An 18,558-nucleotide genomic window follows, 5' to 3' on the forward strand; every position below is an offset into this window, starting at 1 on the left:
TCTTTGGTTAGATTTATCCCTAGGTATTTTATGCTTCTTGGTGCAATTGTGAATGGGATCAGTTTCTTTATTTGTCTTTCTGTTGCTTCATTATTAGTGTATAAGAATGCAACTGATTTCTGTACAATGATTTTGTATCCTGCAACTTTGCTGAATTCATGTATCAGTTCTAGCAGACTTTTGGTGGAGTCTATCGGGTTTTCCATGTATAATATCATGTCATCGGCAAAAAGTGAAAGCTTGACTTCATCTTTGCCAATTTTGATGCCTTTGATTTTTTTGTTGTCTGATTGCTGATGCTAGAACTTCCAACACTATGTTAAACAACAGCGGTGAGAGTGGACATTCCTGTTGTGTTCCTGATCTCAGGGAAAAAGCTCTGTTTTTCCCCATTGAAGATGTTAGCTGTGGGCTTTTCATAAATGGCTTTTATGATCTTTAAGTATGTTCCTTCTATCCCGACTTTCTGAAGGGTTTTTATTAAGAAAGGTGCTGAATTTTGTCAACTGCCTTTTCTGCATCGACTGACAGGATCATATGGTTCTTTTCTTTTATTAATGTGATATATCACGTTGATTGATTTGCGAATGTTGAACCAGCCCTGCATCCCAGGAATGAATCCCGCTTGATCATGGTGAATAATTCTTTTTATATGCTGTTGAATTCTAGTTGCTAGTATCTTACTGAGAATTTTTGCATCCATATTCATCAGGGATATTGTCCTGTAGTTCTCATTTTTTTACTGGGTCTCTGTCTGGTTTAGGAATCAAAGTAATACTGGCTTCATAAAATGAGTCTGGAAGTTTTCCTTCCCTTTCTATTTTTTGGAATAGCTTAAGGAGGATAGGTATTATCTCTGCTTTAAATGTCTGGTAGAACACCCCTGGAAAGCCATCTGGTCCTGGACTCTTATTTGTTGGGAGATTTTTGATAACTGATTCAATTTCTTCACTGGTTATGGGTCTGTTCAAGCTTTCTATTTCCTCCTGATTGAGTTTTGGAAGTGTGTGGGTGTTTAGGAATTTGTCCATTTCTTCCAGATTGTCCAGTGTTTCGGCATATAAATTTTCATAGTATTCCCTGATAATTGCTTGTATCTCTGAGGGATTGGTTGTAATAATTCCATTTTCATTCATGATTTTATCTATTTGGGCCATCTCCCTTTTCATTTTGAGAAGCCTGGCTAGAGATTTATCAATTTTGTTTTTTTTTTTTTTCAAAAAACCAACTCTTGGTTTCGTTGATCTGCTCTACAGTTTTTTTAGATTCTATATTGTTTATTTCTGCTCTGATCTTTATTATTTCTCTTCTATGCTGGGTTTAGGTCTGCTTCTGTTTCCTTTAGGTGTGCTGTTAGAGTTTGTATTTGGGATTTTTCTTGTTTCTTGAGATAGACCTGGATTGCAATGTATTTTCCTCTCAGGACTGCCTTCGCTGCATCCCAAAGCGTTTGGATTCTTGTATTTTCATTTTCGTTTGTTTCCATATATATTTTTTTTTTTTTTAATTTTTTTTTTCAACGTTTATTTATTTTTGGGACAGAGAGAGACAGAGCATGAACGGGGGAGGGACAGAGAGAGAGGGAGACAGAATCGGAAACAGGCTCCAGGCTCTGAGCCATCAGCCCAGAGCCTGACGCGGGGCTCGAACTCACGGACCGTGAGATCGTGACCTGGCTGAAGTCGGACGCTTAACCGACTGCGCCACCCAGGCGCCCCTCCATATATTTTTTAATTTCTTCTCTAATTGCCTGGTTGACCCATTCATTCTTTAGTAGGGTGTTCTTTAACCTCCATGCTTTTAGAGGTTTTCCAGACTTTTTCCTGTGGTTGATTTCAAGCTTCATAGCATTGTGGTCTGAAAGTATGTATGGTATGATTTCAATTCTTGCATACTTACGAAGGGCTGTTTTGTGACCCAGTATGTGATCTATCTTGGAGAAGGTTCCATGTGCACTCGAGAAGAAAGTATATTCTGTTGCTTTGGGATGCAGAGTTCTAAATATATCTGTCAAGTCCATCTGATCCAATTATCATTCAGAGCCCTTGTTTCTTTTTTTTTTTTTTTTTTTAATTTTTTTTTTTTTTAACGTTTATTTATTTTTGAGACAGAGAGAGACAGAGCATGAATGGGGAGGGTCAGAGAGAGAGGGAGACACAGAATCCGAAACAGGCTCCAGGCTCTGAGCTGTCAGCACAGAGCCCGACGCGGGGCTCGAACTCACGGACCGTGAGATCGTGACCTGAGCTGAAGCCGGTGCTCAACCGACTGAGCCACCCAGGCGCCTCAGGGCCCCTGTTTCTTTATTGACCATGTGTCTAGATGATCTATCCATTTCTGTAAGTGGAGTGTTAAAGTTCCCTGCAATTACCACATTCTTATCAATAAGGTTGCTTATGTTTATGAGTAATTGTTTTATTTATTTGGGGGCTCCCATATTCGGTGCACAGACATTTATAATTGTTAGCTCTTTCTGATGGATCGACCCTGTGATTATTATATAATGCCTTTCTTCATCTCTTGTGACAGCCTTTAATTTAAAGTCTAGTTTGTCTGAAATAAGTATGGCTACTCCAGCTTTCTTTTGACTTCCAGTAGCATGATAAATAGTTCTCCATCCCCTCATTCTTAATCTGAAGGTGTCCTCAGGTCTAAAATGAGTCTCTTGTAGACAGCAAATAGATGGGTCTTGTTTTTTTATCCATTCTGATACCCTATGTCTTTTGGTTGGCACATTTAGTCCATTTACATTCAGTGTTATTATAGAAAGATATGGGTTTAGTGTCATTGTGATGTGTGTATGTTTTATGCTTGTAGTGATGTCTCTGGTACTTTGTCTCACAGGATCCCCCTTAGGATCTCTTGTAGGGCTGGTTTAGTGGTGACGAATTCCTTCAGTTTTTGTTTGTTTGGGAAGACCTTTATCTCTCCTTCTATTCTAAATGACAGACTTGCTGGATAAAGGATTCTCAGCTGCATATTTTTTCTGTTGTTCACATTGAAGATCTCCTGCCATTCCTTTCTGGCCTGACAAGTTTCAGAAGAGAGATCCGTCACAAGTCTTAACGGTTTCCCTTTATATGTTAGGGTACATTTATCCCTCGCTGCTTTCAGAATTTTCTCTTTATCCTTGTATTTTGCCAGTTTCACTATGATATGTCGTGCAGAAGATCGATTCAAGTTAGGTCTGAAGGGAGTTCTCTGTGCCTCTTGGATTTCAATGTCTTTTTCCTTCCCCAGATCAGGGAAGTTCTCAGCTACGATTTCTTCAAGTACACCTTCAGCACCTTTCCCTTTCTCTTCCTCCTCTGGAATACCAGTTATGCGTAGATTATTTCTCTTTAGTGCATCACTTAGTTCTCTAATTTTCCCCTCATACTCCTGGATTTTTTTATCTCTCTTTTTCTCAGCTTCCTCTTTTTCCATAATTTTGTCTTCTAGTTCACCTATTCTTTCCTCTGCCTCTTCAATCCGAGCCGTAGTCATTTCCATTTTGTTTCGCAGCTCGTTTATAGCATTTTTTAGCTCCTCCTGACTATTCCTTAGTCCCTTGATCTCTGTAGCAATAGATTTTCTGCTGTCCTCTATACTGTTTTCAAGCTCAGTGATTAATTTCATGACTATTATTCTAAATTCACACTCTGTTATATTGTTTAAATCCTTTTTTATCAGTTCATTAGCTGTTGTTATTTCCTGGAGATTCTTTTGAGGGGAATTCTTCCATTTGGTCATTTTGGATAGTCTCTGGAGTGGTGCAGACCTGCAGGGCACTTCCCCTGTGCTGTCTTGAATAACTGGATTTGGTGGGCAGGGCCGCAGTCAGACCTAATGTCTGCCCCCTGCCCACTGCTGGGGCCACAGTTAGACTGGTGTGTACCTTCTCTTCCCCTCTCCTAGGGGCAGGATTCACTGTGGGGTGGTGTGGCCCCTCTGGGCTACTTGCACACTGCCAGGCCTGTGGTACTGGGGATCTGGTGTATTAGCTGGGGTGGATCGGCAAGGTGCACAGGGGTGGGAGGCGCAGGCTCAGCTCGCTTATCCTTCGGTGATCTGCTTCGGGAGGGGCCCTGTGGCACCGGAGGAGTCAGACCCGCCGCTGGACGGATGGATCCGCAGAAGCACAACTTTGGGTGTTTGCTAGTTGCAAGCATTTCCCTGGCAGGAACTGGTTCCCTTTGGGATTTTGGCTGGGGGATGGGCTAGGGGGATGGCACTGGAGAGCACCTCTGTTCCTAGCCAAGCTGAGCTCTGTTGTCCGGGGCTCAACAACTCTCCCTCCTGTTGTCCTCCAGTCCTCCGGCTCTCCGAGCAGATGATAAGTCCCGCTTGCTGTCTGAACACACTCCGTCCGGCCCCTCCCCTTTTGCAAGCCAGATTCGGGGCCTCTGCTTGGCCGGCGGTTGCCCCTCCGCCCGTTTCCCTCCTGCCAGTCCGTGTAGCGGGCTCCGCCTCGCTGCCCTTCCTACCCTCTTCCGTGGGCCTCTCGTCTGCGCTTGGCTCCGGAGACTCTGTTCTGCTAGTCTTCTGGCAGTTTTCTGGGTTATTTAGGCAGGTGTAGGTGGAATCTAAGTGACCAGCAGGACATGGTGAGCCCAGCATCCTCCTACGCCGCCATCTTGCTTCTACAAACATTTGGTTTTATGAATTAGTGATTACGTGTATGTTTGATCATCAACTAAACTGAAAGAAGATTGATTGATACCTTGGAAAAACTAAAAAAAGATATTTATTCAATAAATAAGTATAGAAATAAATGGTACAGGAAGTGAGTACTAGAGTTCAGAGGAGAGAGATTCTCTAGACTGAAACAATTACAAGTTGGGGCTCAAGGTAAGGTTTGGAGATTTAAAGCAGACAAGGAAAGAGTATTCCTTTATGCAGCCATGGTACAAGCAACAGTTAAAAGAAGTAACATAATTTTGGAGGTCTTGATCAGTTGGAGTGAAAGGCTTGACCTGCCAGGGAGAAGTGAGGTATAATTAGGAAGACATTTTTGATCCAGTTCATGAAGTACATGAAGAATGTATTGGGGCCCTTTTTAAAGACAGTGGGGGAAGATTGGTCTGCCAACATATTGGATTAAATGGAATGGTGTAGAATCTGCCAAAAGCCGCCAGGCTAATGGCATGAAGGGCCTTGGAAGGCTGGGCTAAGGAGATGTGGTAGAGTAGGAAAAAGATAAAACGTCCAGACAATGTTCTGGGGGCAAGTGGGGGCGGGGGGAGGTTGCTTAATAAATTAGCAACACACATCTTAATCTGAAACCCCTCCAACATTTATCCCCACTCTGTAACTGTATATCTCATCTCTAAAGGAAATCTCCTTTCATGCCCTCGCACTCCCGCCATCATGCCCACGTCTGGGAATCCTTCCTAATCTTCAGTGTTTCCTATTCTATGAATTTTTTTTTTGTCCTGTGCAAACTTTATATAACCTTTGGCTCCTGTGGATCTCTGTAGCCTTTTGTATTTCTTTCATACATTTATATTTTGCTTTATGTTATCCTGTGAAATGTTATATCCCCCAATTTCATTTTTAGACGGTTTGAGCTTAGGAACTTACTATATCTTATCATAATTCCTGAAGCACTTAACATAGGTTTTATATGTAATTTGTGCTTTAGAAAATGCTTTTCAGAACTGAGCAAATAGTTTCCAGAAGTTAACTAAATTAGACTTATAAAAAGTCATAGTTAAGATATATTCTTAAAGTATATGTGTTCATATTTACATGTAGTACAACTACATAAAGTTAATCATTGATTATAATATACTTTAGTAGCACAATTACATAGTGCCCATGTAATTGGCTTAGACCAGGTGTCCAGCACACTGTTTCTTGAAGGACCAGGAAGTCAGTCTCCATGGCTTCACAGGCTACGTGGTCTCTATCATACACTCTTTGTCTCTTTCACAACAGGCTGTGGCCAGATTTGGCCTGCTGGTTGTAGTTGGGCACCTGTGATCTAGACAGTAAATCCACTTATTCCTATATGATGTTTGGTTTTTTTTACCTCTGTTAGCATAAAAGTTTTTTGTTTTTATCACGTTTTATTTGTTCCTTAGTGAACTGTCACTGACAGTCCCATTCCATAAAACAATTAGTACCACAAAAACAGGCACCCAGGTATGTGCCTCTGCTGTGATATAATTGGAAATACATGGCACCTCTTTTGAGGTACTTCTTAAAAGTAAAGCTTTTATCTTTTAGTTATACACTACGTATATAACTTTATTTTAAGAGATGTATACTGAAATATTTACAGTTCAATGGATTTCTTGTGAAGAACCAAAAAAACAAAAAACAAAAACAATCACCCAAAAACCAGTGAGGGCATAAGGAATAGGTAAGGGTATAGGTTAGTGGTTGGCAAACTTTTTCTTTCAAGGGCCACACAGTAAATATTTTAGGCTTTACAGGTCATATCATATCTCTATTGCCATTAGTAAATTTGTCATTGCTGTACTAAAGCAAATGTGAACAATATGTAAATAATTGAACTTGACTGTGTTCTAATAAAACTCTACAAAACAGGCAGCAGCCAGATTTTAGCTTGCAGACCAGATTCCTGTTCTGGGTGAAACAAGATTGGCCATGTATTGGTAATTGTTAAAGCTGAGAGAGGGGTGCCGGGAGTTTATTACACTGTTGGCACTGCTGTCGTGTATATTTGAAATGTTCCATAATAAAAGGCTAAGACAAGTTTCTTTCAAATATGGGTTAATACAAAGAAAAGACTTGTCATTTCTTTATTTAAAGTCATTCATAAAAATTGTTCAACCTCTTCTGGAATTATTTCCTTTGCTAGCTTCACTACAGTCTTCAGTGCAACAGTCTGAGGAAAAGAATACCAAAATCAAGCAGTTGCTTGTGAAAACCAAAAAAGAACTGGCAGATTCAAAGCAAGCAGTATGTTAATTTCCCATTTTCATATTTCAGTTTATGTATCTATAAATCCCTTCTTTTCTAAATATAACCAGGATTCTTATTCTTTAGGAAACTGATCACTTAATACTTCAAGCATCTTTAAAGGGTGAGCTGGAGGCAAGCCAGCAGCAAGTAGAAGTCTATAAAGTAAGATTCTTTTTACTTCTGACGATTTACAAAAGAAGTAAGGTACCATGTAGGGATTTTTCTAAATATCCTTATGTACATATTTTTATATACCCACACACGTTCCCCCCCCCCAATATCCTTCCTCAACATTTTGAAAAAGTAGAAGCAGTAAGCCAGGTATGGCATATAACTGGAGTATCCCATTTAGCTTAAGCTAGATCCTCTTCATGTATTTGAAAATCCTTAATGCACTAAGAATAGTGCAACACAAAATCAACATGGCCCCAGAGCTGTATCTGAGCTTTCTAAATGATAGTGCAGTCACAAGAATCAGTTTATAAAATGGTTTCATATGTTTATATTGTATACATATGTATGTATATTTCCATTATTATATATATTTTTATAACTGTTATATTTATATAATATCTTGATATATTCAATTAAACATTGAACTATAACAAGTAGTCTGGAATTTATGATTTTTCATGATTGATTTTAAGGAAAACTGAATTTATTGGGGAAATGTTCTATTATATTGCCTTTACTCTTTTAATAATAATAGATATTTTAAATTCTATTTAGTTTTATACCTTATACATACTCATGATCCAAAACTCAAGTTTATTTAAAGGAACATCTTTAATTAGTGAAGATCCAATTTGCTAGAGCTTAATTGAAAGGTTTTGTCCCAGATTCAGCTGGCTGACATAACCTCTGAGAAACATAAAGTTCATGAACAGCTGAAGACCTCTGCAGACCAGCACCAGCGCACACTGAGCGCATACCAGCAAAAAGTGACAGCCCTTCAGGAAGAATGCCACGCTGCCAAGGTACATGCTTCACATGGGCACAGACGACAGGTGTTGTTATCACCTAGCAAGCAGTTCACGAGAGGGCTGTGGTCTGGCCTTTTAGTGTTTGCTGTTATTTAAGAGCACTTATTAGAGGAAAATTCGGTGCAACTCATCTGACTCTAACCCCAACCCCATCCCACTCCTGTCATGTGCATAACCTTTTTTTTGTTAAAAGGGAAGACATAGGTACATGTTTCCATTTTAACCTTGCTTTGCAATTTCTGTATGTAAGAGTTATTTTCTTTAAATTTTATAATCTAAAAAGCATATAGTTGTTTCTGAGGGCCAAATGATTATAAAATAACATTCTACTAGAATGGCTCTGAGGGCCTGCTTTCTTCAGCATACAAAACAAATTCAATACAGTAGCTTTGTGAGAGGTGCAGCTATCATCTAAGCAATTTTGGCAGAAGGGTGACAGGAGATCACCTTGGGAAAGTGAAAGACCTAGAATTTCACTTTTCCCTCTCTCTTTAGAAATCTGAAGTTCAAGTAGCTTAATTTCTTTTAATTAATTTTTCTTGTATTTATGAAAAGAGGGACTATCTTAAATAAAAATCTTTCCAAGTTTCCAAAGGCAAAAATAGTGCCATTACAAAATTTATGGGTACTCAATTAATCTACCAGGGAAGAAAACATGTAGAAACATCTCCTGTCAAACAAAATTATATCATTCAAAAAATTAAAAAGTGTAAGGCCAACAGAAACACACTTTTTAGGGTAAGTTAATCAAAGGGATAAAGAGTGTCAGCCATTTTATTCATTTTCTAAAACAGGTTTTCATTGTAAGTCATTAATCTGAAAGAAAATAAGAGGATTATGTTACAATAGAAAACACAATAGAAAAATTATTCTCTCTCTTTTAAATGTCATAGGCAGAACAAGCTACTATAGCCTCTGAATTTGAGAACTACAAAGTCCGCGTTCACAATGTTCTAAAACAACAGAAAAATAAATCTGTGTCTCAGACTGAAACCGAGGGAGCTAAACAAGAAAGGTAAAGTCAAAATTAAAAGAAACATCCAGGTTTCCCTTCCTCCCCCTGAGATAGGTCCTCCACCAAGTATGTTGAAAATCCGACTGATTTCATTTGACTGTGGAATTTTACATGCAACAAGAGCAGGGTGTCTTGGCTTCACTATCTCCAGGCAGCAGCAGGGAAATGTCACTACCAAGGGCACTGTTACAAACTCAGAAACTGTGTAATACGGGCAGTGAAATGAGGAGATAGTCTTTGAGGTATAGACTAAATAGTGCCATCTTGTTGTAGTAGGATGTGGTCATAGTAGAAATACAGACATTGAAGTTACATTATGATTAGTTTTTCCCATTCTGAAAATTTAGAAATAGAAGGGAAAAAATGCTTCCTTGATATACCCACCATTAATTAAGCTAAATAGGGGTGCCTGAGTGGCTAAGTCAGTTGGATGTCCAACTCTGGCTCAGGTCATGATCTCGTGGTACGTGAGTTCAAGCCCTGCGTCAGGCTCTGTGCTGACAGCTCAGGACCTGGAGCCTGCTTCAGATTCTGGGTCTCCCTCTCTCTCTCTCTGCACCCCCCCCCCCCACTCACTCCCCCTCTCTCTATCTCTCTCTCTCTCAAAAACAAACATTTAAAATTTAATTAAGCTAAATAGAAATTGCTTTAAAACATTTTACTTATTTCAAAAAGTTTTAAATTAAGTACTAAATTCTAGTCTGGAATTAAATTTTTCTTTTTAAATTTATGACCATGTCAATTATTTGTTTCTGTAGTATATTTTTAATGCATCTTTAAAACTAGCATAAGATCACTTTTGTAAATTATTTGAAGGTATGCTAGGAATATTAAACAAGGCATTCTACAGCAAATGTGTTTTATAAGTAGAGGTTCAGTGTTGAAAACAATTTTACATCTGCCTCTTACTATTCTAGGACTAAATATTCTGCAATGTTTGTATGTTTACACTTTTGCTACTTTTTATTTAAGTGTCTATTAAATATGGGAACTATAGACTGAAAAATGAGATATTTTCTCTGTCAACCCATTTTCAAATTTCAAAGCAGAAATTGAATATTGACACATTTAATATGAAAATGTCAGCATCGGGAGAGAGAGAATCTCAAGCAGGCTCTGCACTGTCAGCGCAGAGCCCGACATGGGGCTTGATCTCATGAACCATGAGATCATGACCTGAGCCGAAATCAAGTCAGACTCTTAACCACCTGAGCACCCAGGCACCTCTAGAGCCTTTTTTGATCGTGCTGGAATTTTGGATTCAAATTATTTTAATGTAAATGTTTTACATTCCTTCTATTTTCTTATGCATTAAATGCTTTTTTTTTTAAGGAAATTAAGCTTAGACCTGATTTTTTTTTTAACTAAAAGCATAGCACTATAACAAAATGGGCTATTTTAATACCATTCAATGCTCTCTTCTCCATTTGAATCTGAAATTTATAAATTCACAGACTTTTTTGTAAATCTGCATTTGCCTAAGACACAAAATCTGACTCTAATGAATTCTATAACTGAATTCTTCCAATTATACTTCGCTTAAAATAGTCCATAATAATAACAAGAATATGACATTAAAAGATGAAATGATTAAAGTAAAATTTATTTGAAACCACAAAATCAGGTTTACGTCTTTCAAAATTTTTTGTAAAACTGTTTCTGTTTTAGAGAACACCTGGAAATGCTGATTGATCAACTAAAAATCAAATTACAGGACACCCAAAATAACTTACAGATCAACGTATCCGAACTTCAGATGTTACAGTCTGAACATGACACTCTGCTAGAAAGACATAACAAGATGCTGCAGGAAACTGTATCCAAAGAGGCAGAACTCCGGGAAAAGTAAGGTTGCTAGCAGCACTAACAGTGTTTATACTGGGCAGCAAAATATTTCCTTGCTAGAACTCGTAAAGTGTTGCTCCTTGGGATAAATTGAAAATAAGAAACAGATATTCCTAAAGGCTTGGTAACTTTGTTTTCCTATCTTAAAGCCCTCCTTTTTTATTGTTTTTATGCTTCACTTTTTTAAAAAACAATTAACTTTATCTGTTCATCCAATATTCTGTCTCTCCTATGGCCTTCATGACCAGAATGTTTCTTTTAAAAAAACCCACTTTCCAACTCAAGTTTCAAATTCTAAGCATTTTTCTTTCTCTCGAGAGGAAAACATTCAGACAGCTGCTGGCTGAAAAGGAATATACAACTTACCTTTGCAACTGTCTTCAACTTGTTATATTATTACTGTTAATCAGTACTTTCAGTAGACTTTAGGGGTACTGGCAGGAGGAGTTGATTATTGTGAACAAGGAACTTTGGATTCCTAATGAAGAAGTTGGGTGGTAATATTTGTTGTATCTTAGACTAAGGAAAAGAGTTCTTCATTGAGCATCATTCATCAAGGATGTTGGAATACTTTACATGTCTCAGGTATGCTTTTAATACCTACCTAATCTATGGTAATCTCAAAAACTTCATTTTATTGGCTTTCTAATCTTTTAGTAGTGTAATTTATATAAGTTAAACGTAAATCAAAAGTTTCCGGGAAGATCTACCAATTTTCTAGCTCCTTATCATCGGAGTTTACCATGAGATTAGCTTAAGTATAGTGATGCTTGCTTGCTCTTTACATTAGAAATTTCCCACACTTATTCTTTACTCTAGAAAAGTTATTGCAAAATATATTGCTAACACAAATAAAAGTGCAAATGATGCCTCTAAAGTTCAATAAATATTTTTTCAGTACCTACTATGTGCCAGGCACTCTTAGTCCTAGAAACTTCACAGCATTTGAGATATCTTTAGAGGTCTTAACCCCCTTCTTCACACATATTAAGAGTAATATTGTTACTATCTGTGTCCCAGTATGAAGAAATAGCCTTTTCTTTATAAATCCTCTTCTTTTTTAAACATCTTAATATTCATACTTTCTCTATATGAGATTGTAAAAACATCTCAAGAGGAATAACTGGGCTGAGAAGCTAATACCTACTACAATGCCCAGAGGGTACAGCTACTATAAACACATCAATAACAGCTGAGACGGATGGTAAACTTCCATCAGCACAATTGTTCCAGGTCCAGGTTGGGATTCAAGCTTCTAGCTTTTAACTAGGTAAAGTCAGAAGTGTCACTGATACCACCTGCAAACTACCAACCTGACCCTAGCTCTAAAATGTAGCTATTATCTTCCTTAGAAAATTGTTGTGACTGCCGATGATTCTTCCTTTACTTTTGTGGCAGATACTATTTAAACAAAGGCTTACGAAAAAAGTAGGCTTGAGGGGTAACATATACACTAGCATTTTCTGAATTCATTGATCAGTATAAATTTGGCAATTAAGAAACCTTTTCTGAAGCATATGATATTTTTATTGTATGTCACCCTTTAGCCACTAAATTTTGTTTTAAAACTATATGGTGTGCATATGTGTAGCACATAGGAAATAGCTCTTGGAAAGCTACATGTTGAACCATTAACAATGTCTGTGCCTGAAGTTGGGATTTTACACTGCGGGGGTGGAATTGAATAAAAGAAGGCTCTCACTTCTTTCTGTAATTGGTTCCATATTGTTTGAATTTTTATGAGAGAACTTGTGGCTCCCTTGCAGTAAAAGAAAACTTTTTTTTTTTTTTTTTTTTTTTTTTTTTACCAATCCAAACATAAAACATCAAGACTATAAGTGAACCATTAAACATAGTGGTTCCCAAATTATAGTTGCATGGCTAGCATCAGGCTGACAACATAAAAATTGCATACAAAACTGCTAAAAGTAGGCAATTTCTAGGACCACCTCCAGACATTCTGATTCAGTGGCTCTAGGATGAGAACTAGATGTCTGTGTTTTTAACAAGGGACCCAATGATTCTACTGTGCAGCAAGATCTTATAACAGCTGTAATAAACCAAGTCTATGTGTTTCAGAGTTTTGCATTACTTGGCTCAGAATGGCTCAGAAAAATTTCCATAAGGCTTTCCCTAAGGCTTTATTTATGAATGAAAAGAAAGTATTCATTTTTGTGTTTCCAAGGTAATACAGAAAAGGTACAGTAATCCTATTACCACATAAGATAACTTGAAAGGGGGACAATTTAAAATATAATTATTTTATGCTCTAAATTTAACCCTATTTTCTGATAAATGATGAAGGAAGTTCCTCATCTGAACCATTGTAGCATGGCTACTCAAATGAGGTTCCTCATGAACTATAGAACACAGAAATGATTTGAACTAGATGACTGCCAAAGTCCACAGATGGTTAGCACAGCTAGTACCATTATAGATGCTTTTAGAAGTTAATTCATACATTTAGTAAATATCTCAGGGCTAATGATCTGATAGAACCCAGTTGAGAAAAGCTGAGTCAGCATGACAAGTTGCAAGATCTCCTATGAAGTAAGTTCCTCTCACCCTTCAGGTTGTGTTCAATACAGTCCGAGAACATGATGCTAAAGTCTGAACATGCACAGACTGTGAGTCAACTGACGTCCCAAAATGAGGTCCTTCGCAGCAGCTTTCGTGATCAAGTGCGCCATTTGCAGGAAGAGCATAGAAAGACAATGGAAACTTTACAGCAGCAACTCTCCAAAGTGGAAGCTCAGCTTTTCCAGCTTAAGAGTGAACCGACCACAAGAAGTATGTGTGTATGCATGAAAACATTGGTTGTTCATGTTCTCATGTATTTATGTCACTTAAATACATTCTCCACAAGTTCATAAGAAAATAGAAAATGTATCAGGTGAAAGTCGGTGCCAATGAATTTTGGATTAGCTTACTGAGAAGATATTTGAACCATATGAACCCTTGTTGATTATACTTATAGCCACCTCCTCACCTCTTACAGTACTGACTTTCACATGTTTGTTACCCTCTGTGTAACACTATTTCCTGTTCTCTCACTCAGACATAACCTGCAGTCTCATGACATGTATCCAAATTCCAGTATTCACTGAATCTGGTGTTCTCCACTGTTGATCACCAAATATATCTGTTTTGTGATTAGGATTATGAGAGTTAGCAGCTTACTAACAGCGACTCGGGCAACATTGAACTTGTAGGATCAATTGGCCAATATCGTTTCTTCCCTTTAAAATTTCTGCTTAATTACATGGGTGCCTTGGTGGCTCAGTTGATTAAGTGTCCGACTCTTGATTTCGGCTCAGTCATGATCTCATGGTTCATGAGACTGAGCATGGAGCCTGCTTAGAATTCTCTCTCCCTTTCTCTCTGCCCCTCCCCTGCTCATGTGCATATTCTCTCTCTCTCTCTCTCTCTCTCTCTCTGTCTCTCTCAAAATAAATAAACCTTAAAAGAAAGAAAGAAATGAGGTAACTTCATGGAATGGAAAATAAATGAAATTGGAAGTTAACAGATCTGGGTTAGAATTCTTACCCCTAACCCTACTATGATACCTTGGACAAAGTCATTTATTTTCTCTGACCTTTGGGTTTCTTGGGATTAATACAGTAATGTGTTTGAAAGTGCCTTACAGATCTTACAGATCTATGCAAGTGTTCATTATCAGCAAACAGGAAAGCCTGGCCTGAGGAGTGTAATAGATCCCTGCCCTGGATCCTAGGCCTTTCTTTGGCTAAACACTGAAGATATGAAGGGGCAGTGGTAGGAACCAGCAGAGGTAAAGGTGTAAGGCAGTAATAAACAAGAATATCTGTCCAGCAAATTTCAGCAAGAGTGTTGTGTCAGAAAGCATGCAGCTATCTGAAATAACTAATCCTCAAAAACAGAGTCTAGTTTTAGAATTTCTGCCAGTATTTTGCAACAGTATAGCTCTATTACGATATTTAATAGTATATCTTATCTAGGTGGTAGCAATTTATAGCTTCTGTTGAAATTATTTAAGTGATTAAAAGTTCAATAACTTCTATTTTAATAAATTTTTAGTACTGACAGAAATTCTTTTTTTTAATTTTTTTTTTTAACATTTATTTATTTTTGAGACAGAGAGAGACAGAGCATGAGCAGGGAAGGGTCAGAGAGAGAGGGAGACACAGAATCCTAAACAGGCTCCAGGCTCTGAGCTGTCAGCCCAGAGCCCGATGCGGGGCTCGAACTCACGGACCGCGAGATCATGACCTGAGCCGAAATCAGACGCCCAACCAACTGAGCCACCCAGGTGCCCCTAGCTTAGAAATTCTTTATGCACCTATTACTTGTCTTCTAGTTCTTCAAATTCCCTATCATACCATTTGACATCCCTATGATCATTTTAATCTCATCGTGTATCTCAGTGAATGCTGAATCCATGGTTTTGAACAATCTCACTCTTTTAAAAAAAAAATTTAATAGGCCCAGCTTCTTCCCACCAACCTTTGAAGAACCTTCGAGAAAGGAGAAGCACAGACCCTCCCCTACCAGACATGTACACCATAACCCGGGAGGAGGGAGAAGGAATGGAGACAACCGACACAGAGTCTGTATCTTCCTCTGGCACTCACACACAGTCTTTAGAGCAACTGCTTAATTCTCCTGAAACTAAACTTGGTAGGTCTCTCTCTTTGGGTATGTTTTTCTTATTTAGCTCTGTTGTCTCGTCTAATAAATCCTAACCCTTAAGTTATACTTGTTTTTTTTAACTACTCTAGGAAAATTTCTTTCAATGTTCCACCCCAAATGGAAGACTCTTCTACAGAATGAAGCAATTGTTTGTTTGATTTTAATGCTAGTTCTGCTCTAAGCTTCAGCCAGAAATAGATGGTTGTAAGCTATGTAGTATTAGAAAGTAGGATGAACTATTCTCTCACCCTTCTAAGAAACTGACAGCTTTCATTTATTCCTCTGGGTGACTTAGTAGTGCTAAACGTATTTAAATACGGTAAAGTTTTGGTACATGTTAGTCTTACCTGTCATGAACATTAATGTTCATAATTCAGAGAGACTCTATCCTCTAACTGAAGTTTCAGGATCTAGAGTAAGGACTGTGTCCATGGTCACTGATTGTGGTGTGGGTGGAAACTGCAGTTAGCCCTCCAGGCAAGGTTAGTAGTAATGGCATGGAGGCATCATGAGAGACTGGCAGCAGACTCAAGAATCAGATCTGCCAAAATTCCTTGTCAACTTCGAGCCTGTTCCTTCTCTATAAAATTTGAATAATGATACCTACCCACTTCATATAAAATTCTTACAAGCATCCATGATATAAATGATTGGTGAATGTTACTACTCCCCTTGTTTATAAGTAAAATGACATAAACTCTTGGGACATAGAGGAGTGTGAGTAGTGAAACTGATAGAACTGTCTACAAATTCTAGAACTGGGGTTCATAGAACTTGAATGCAGTTAGATTACATGCTTTACAACAGAGATTCTGCCTTATTAGTGTTATATTCAACATGTAACGGAGATATGTTGAATAGAAGAATGACAGAAAGTGGACCTGAGTAATATTGCAAACTAAAATATCCATACTTAGATATATTTCTTACTTAGAATCTTCATCTATAATCTCTGATTTTGAGAATTAATTACTGGAACAACATCTTGCAGAGCCTCCTTTATGGCATGCTGAATTTACCAAAGAAGAATTGGTTCAAAAGCTCAGTTCTACCACAAAAAGCGCTGATCACTTAAATGTCCTGCTTCGGGAAACAGAAGCAACCAATGCAATCCTTATGGAGCAAATTAAGGTAAGATCAAACACTGCCACCCAGAAAATACTCTTTGTACCAGATTGGTTTTCTTGACCTCACCCCCTACTCTCACAGATGAGACACATCCATCACATCTTGATTGTTTATGACACAACATTCCTGAAACTGAGAAATACTACTTGCTTTGGTGTGTATAGTATAGGAAGACTACTTTAATTCCTGCTTTTTCTAAGAAACCATAATAGATTTAGAAATAGATTAGAGTAGGTTCACAAGTCATTGTTCCACATGTGCTTATGTAAAACTCAAATAGGTATGGGCCCTTAAGTTCTAAAGATAAACTGTAGACACTTCTCATTCATATCATTCAGCTGATATTTATGGCCCTAAACTACTTATCACAATTGTGGGTAGAGATAGGAAGGTAGCATAGGAAGCTTTCCTATTTAAAAGCAACAGTAGAAGGGAGGAGCCAAGATGGCGGAACAGCATGGAAGTTTTTCTTGTGTCTCACGTCCATGAGATACAACCAGATCAACACTAAACCATCCTGCACACCTAGAAAACTGAGGATTAACACAACAATCTGCACAACCTGAACCACAAAATTCAGCAGGTACGCAGCACAGAGAGGTGAACTGGGGAAGAGAGAAGCCGTGGAGGGCAGGGAGCCGTTTTTGCATGTGGAGAGGACGGAGGTGGGGAGAATACGGGAAAAGCACCCCCCCCCCCCCCCGCACCAAAAGCAGCTGGAAAGAAAGTAGAACCATGGAAACAGCTGCAGGGACTCAACTAAAAATGGAGAAAGGAAAAAGAAAGGGTTTAAACTCTATTAAGACTCTATAAACAGGGCAAGTACAGAGTCTGAAGCTCTGCAACACAATACCTGGCGATGCTCTGGTGAGAAGGATGAATCCCCAGGAGCAGAGTGAAGCCTGGGGGTCTTTGGATCACATGGGAGAGGCGGTTCCCCTGCTGGGAGGACACCTGGTAGAGGCTCTGTGACTCCCCCAAAGGCAAAGGCCCCAGTGGACCTGGAAGAACAACCGTATTTACTGGTTCTGGAACAAGATTGCTGGGGGTGAAGCCTGGTGCCAAACGTGTGTGGTGATTTGTCATAATCCCTAAAACGCTGCTGCTACCCGATTGCGTGAACTTTTTCTGGGGTGGGTTGGCACCTAGCCACAGTCCCTGGGTACTGGCAGCAGCGCAGTCCCACGAACATTCCTGGGTGCAGCCAGCACCTGGCCATTGCTTGGTGACACCCTCCCACAGAGGGACAGAACAGGTCAAAGCCACAGTTCCTCAGAAGTAAGGGGTGGGGAAAAACAGCCGCATGTGAGATAAAACTCAGGAGGGAGGTTCTGCCTGGGGCATGGCCACAGACTGTGTAAAGCCGGGGAGTGGACGGGAGCTGAAGACAAAGGACGGTGCTGAAGGCAAAGGATGTGTGTGTGATTGCTGATCAGGGAGAACAGAGTTCTGATACGAGAGACTGGGTAGCTGGATGACACCATTATCACCACTCTTGCACATGCACATACACACCTACAAGCACCACAACAATCCACCCCAGTAAGCTAAGCAGCACCATCTAGTGAAGAATGAGCCGTTACACTAAGCCCCACCCAAGCAGGCCAACCTCGCTCTTCAGGAACATGAGTCTCTCCATCTGCTTAGTTTATGGACTAAATTATAGCTATTATTAAAGCTATTCATATTATTAAAGCTATTCATAGTTGGACTTCTAGAGAAAAATGAAGTCATTTCTATCATATTTCAGTCTGTTCACTGGTCCATTTATTCAATTTTCCCTTTTTTTTCTTTTCCTTTTTTATCTTTTTCATTTCTTTTTCTTGAATACAGAAAGAGAAAAACTTTATTTTTGTTTTCAATTTTTACTAAGAATATTTTTCTTTAATTTTTTTCTATTATATTTTTTACATTTATGTAAATTTTTTCAAATTCTATTTTATTTCCATCACTTTATTTTATTCTACTTTAGTCTATTCATTTCTTCAAATTTTCAAAAGATTTCCT

The 18,558-nt window shown here is 38.6% G+C and overlaps 1 protein-coding gene across 3 annotated transcripts in view; it reads left to right on the forward strand.

Annotated features, from left to right (window-relative positions):
• GCC2 (GRIP and coiled-coil domain containing 2) overlaps positions 1 to 18,558 on the forward strand; it is a 66,596-nt gene that overhangs the window by 33,268 nt on the left and 14,770 nt on the right. For all 3 annotated transcript variants that reach the window (XM_078444333.2, XM_078444332.2, XM_060610204.3), the window contains exons 14-21: positions 6,809 to 6,909; positions 6,997 to 7,074; positions 7,752 to 7,889; positions 8,789 to 8,910; positions 10,579 to 10,755; positions 13,328 to 13,545; positions 15,217 to 15,411; positions 16,415 to 16,554. In XM_078444333.2, coding sequence (XP_078300459.1) covers positions 6,809 to 6,909; positions 6,997 to 7,074; positions 7,752 to 7,889; positions 8,789 to 8,910; positions 10,579 to 10,755; positions 13,328 to 13,545; positions 15,217 to 15,411; positions 16,415 to 16,554 — 1,169 coding nt within the window. The remainder of the gene's footprint in view (positions 1 to 6,808; positions 6,910 to 6,996; positions 7,075 to 7,751; positions 7,890 to 8,788; positions 8,911 to 10,578; positions 10,756 to 13,327; positions 13,546 to 15,216; positions 15,412 to 16,414; positions 16,555 to 18,558) is intronic.

This window comes from Panthera onca, chromosome A3 (assembly GCF_046562875.1).
Source record: "Panthera onca isolate mPanOnc1 chromosome A3, mPanOnc1 haplotype 2, whole genome shotgun sequence".
In the NCBI taxonomy this organism is placed as follows: domain Eukaryota; kingdom Metazoa; phylum Chordata; class Mammalia; order Carnivora; family Felidae; genus Panthera; species Panthera onca.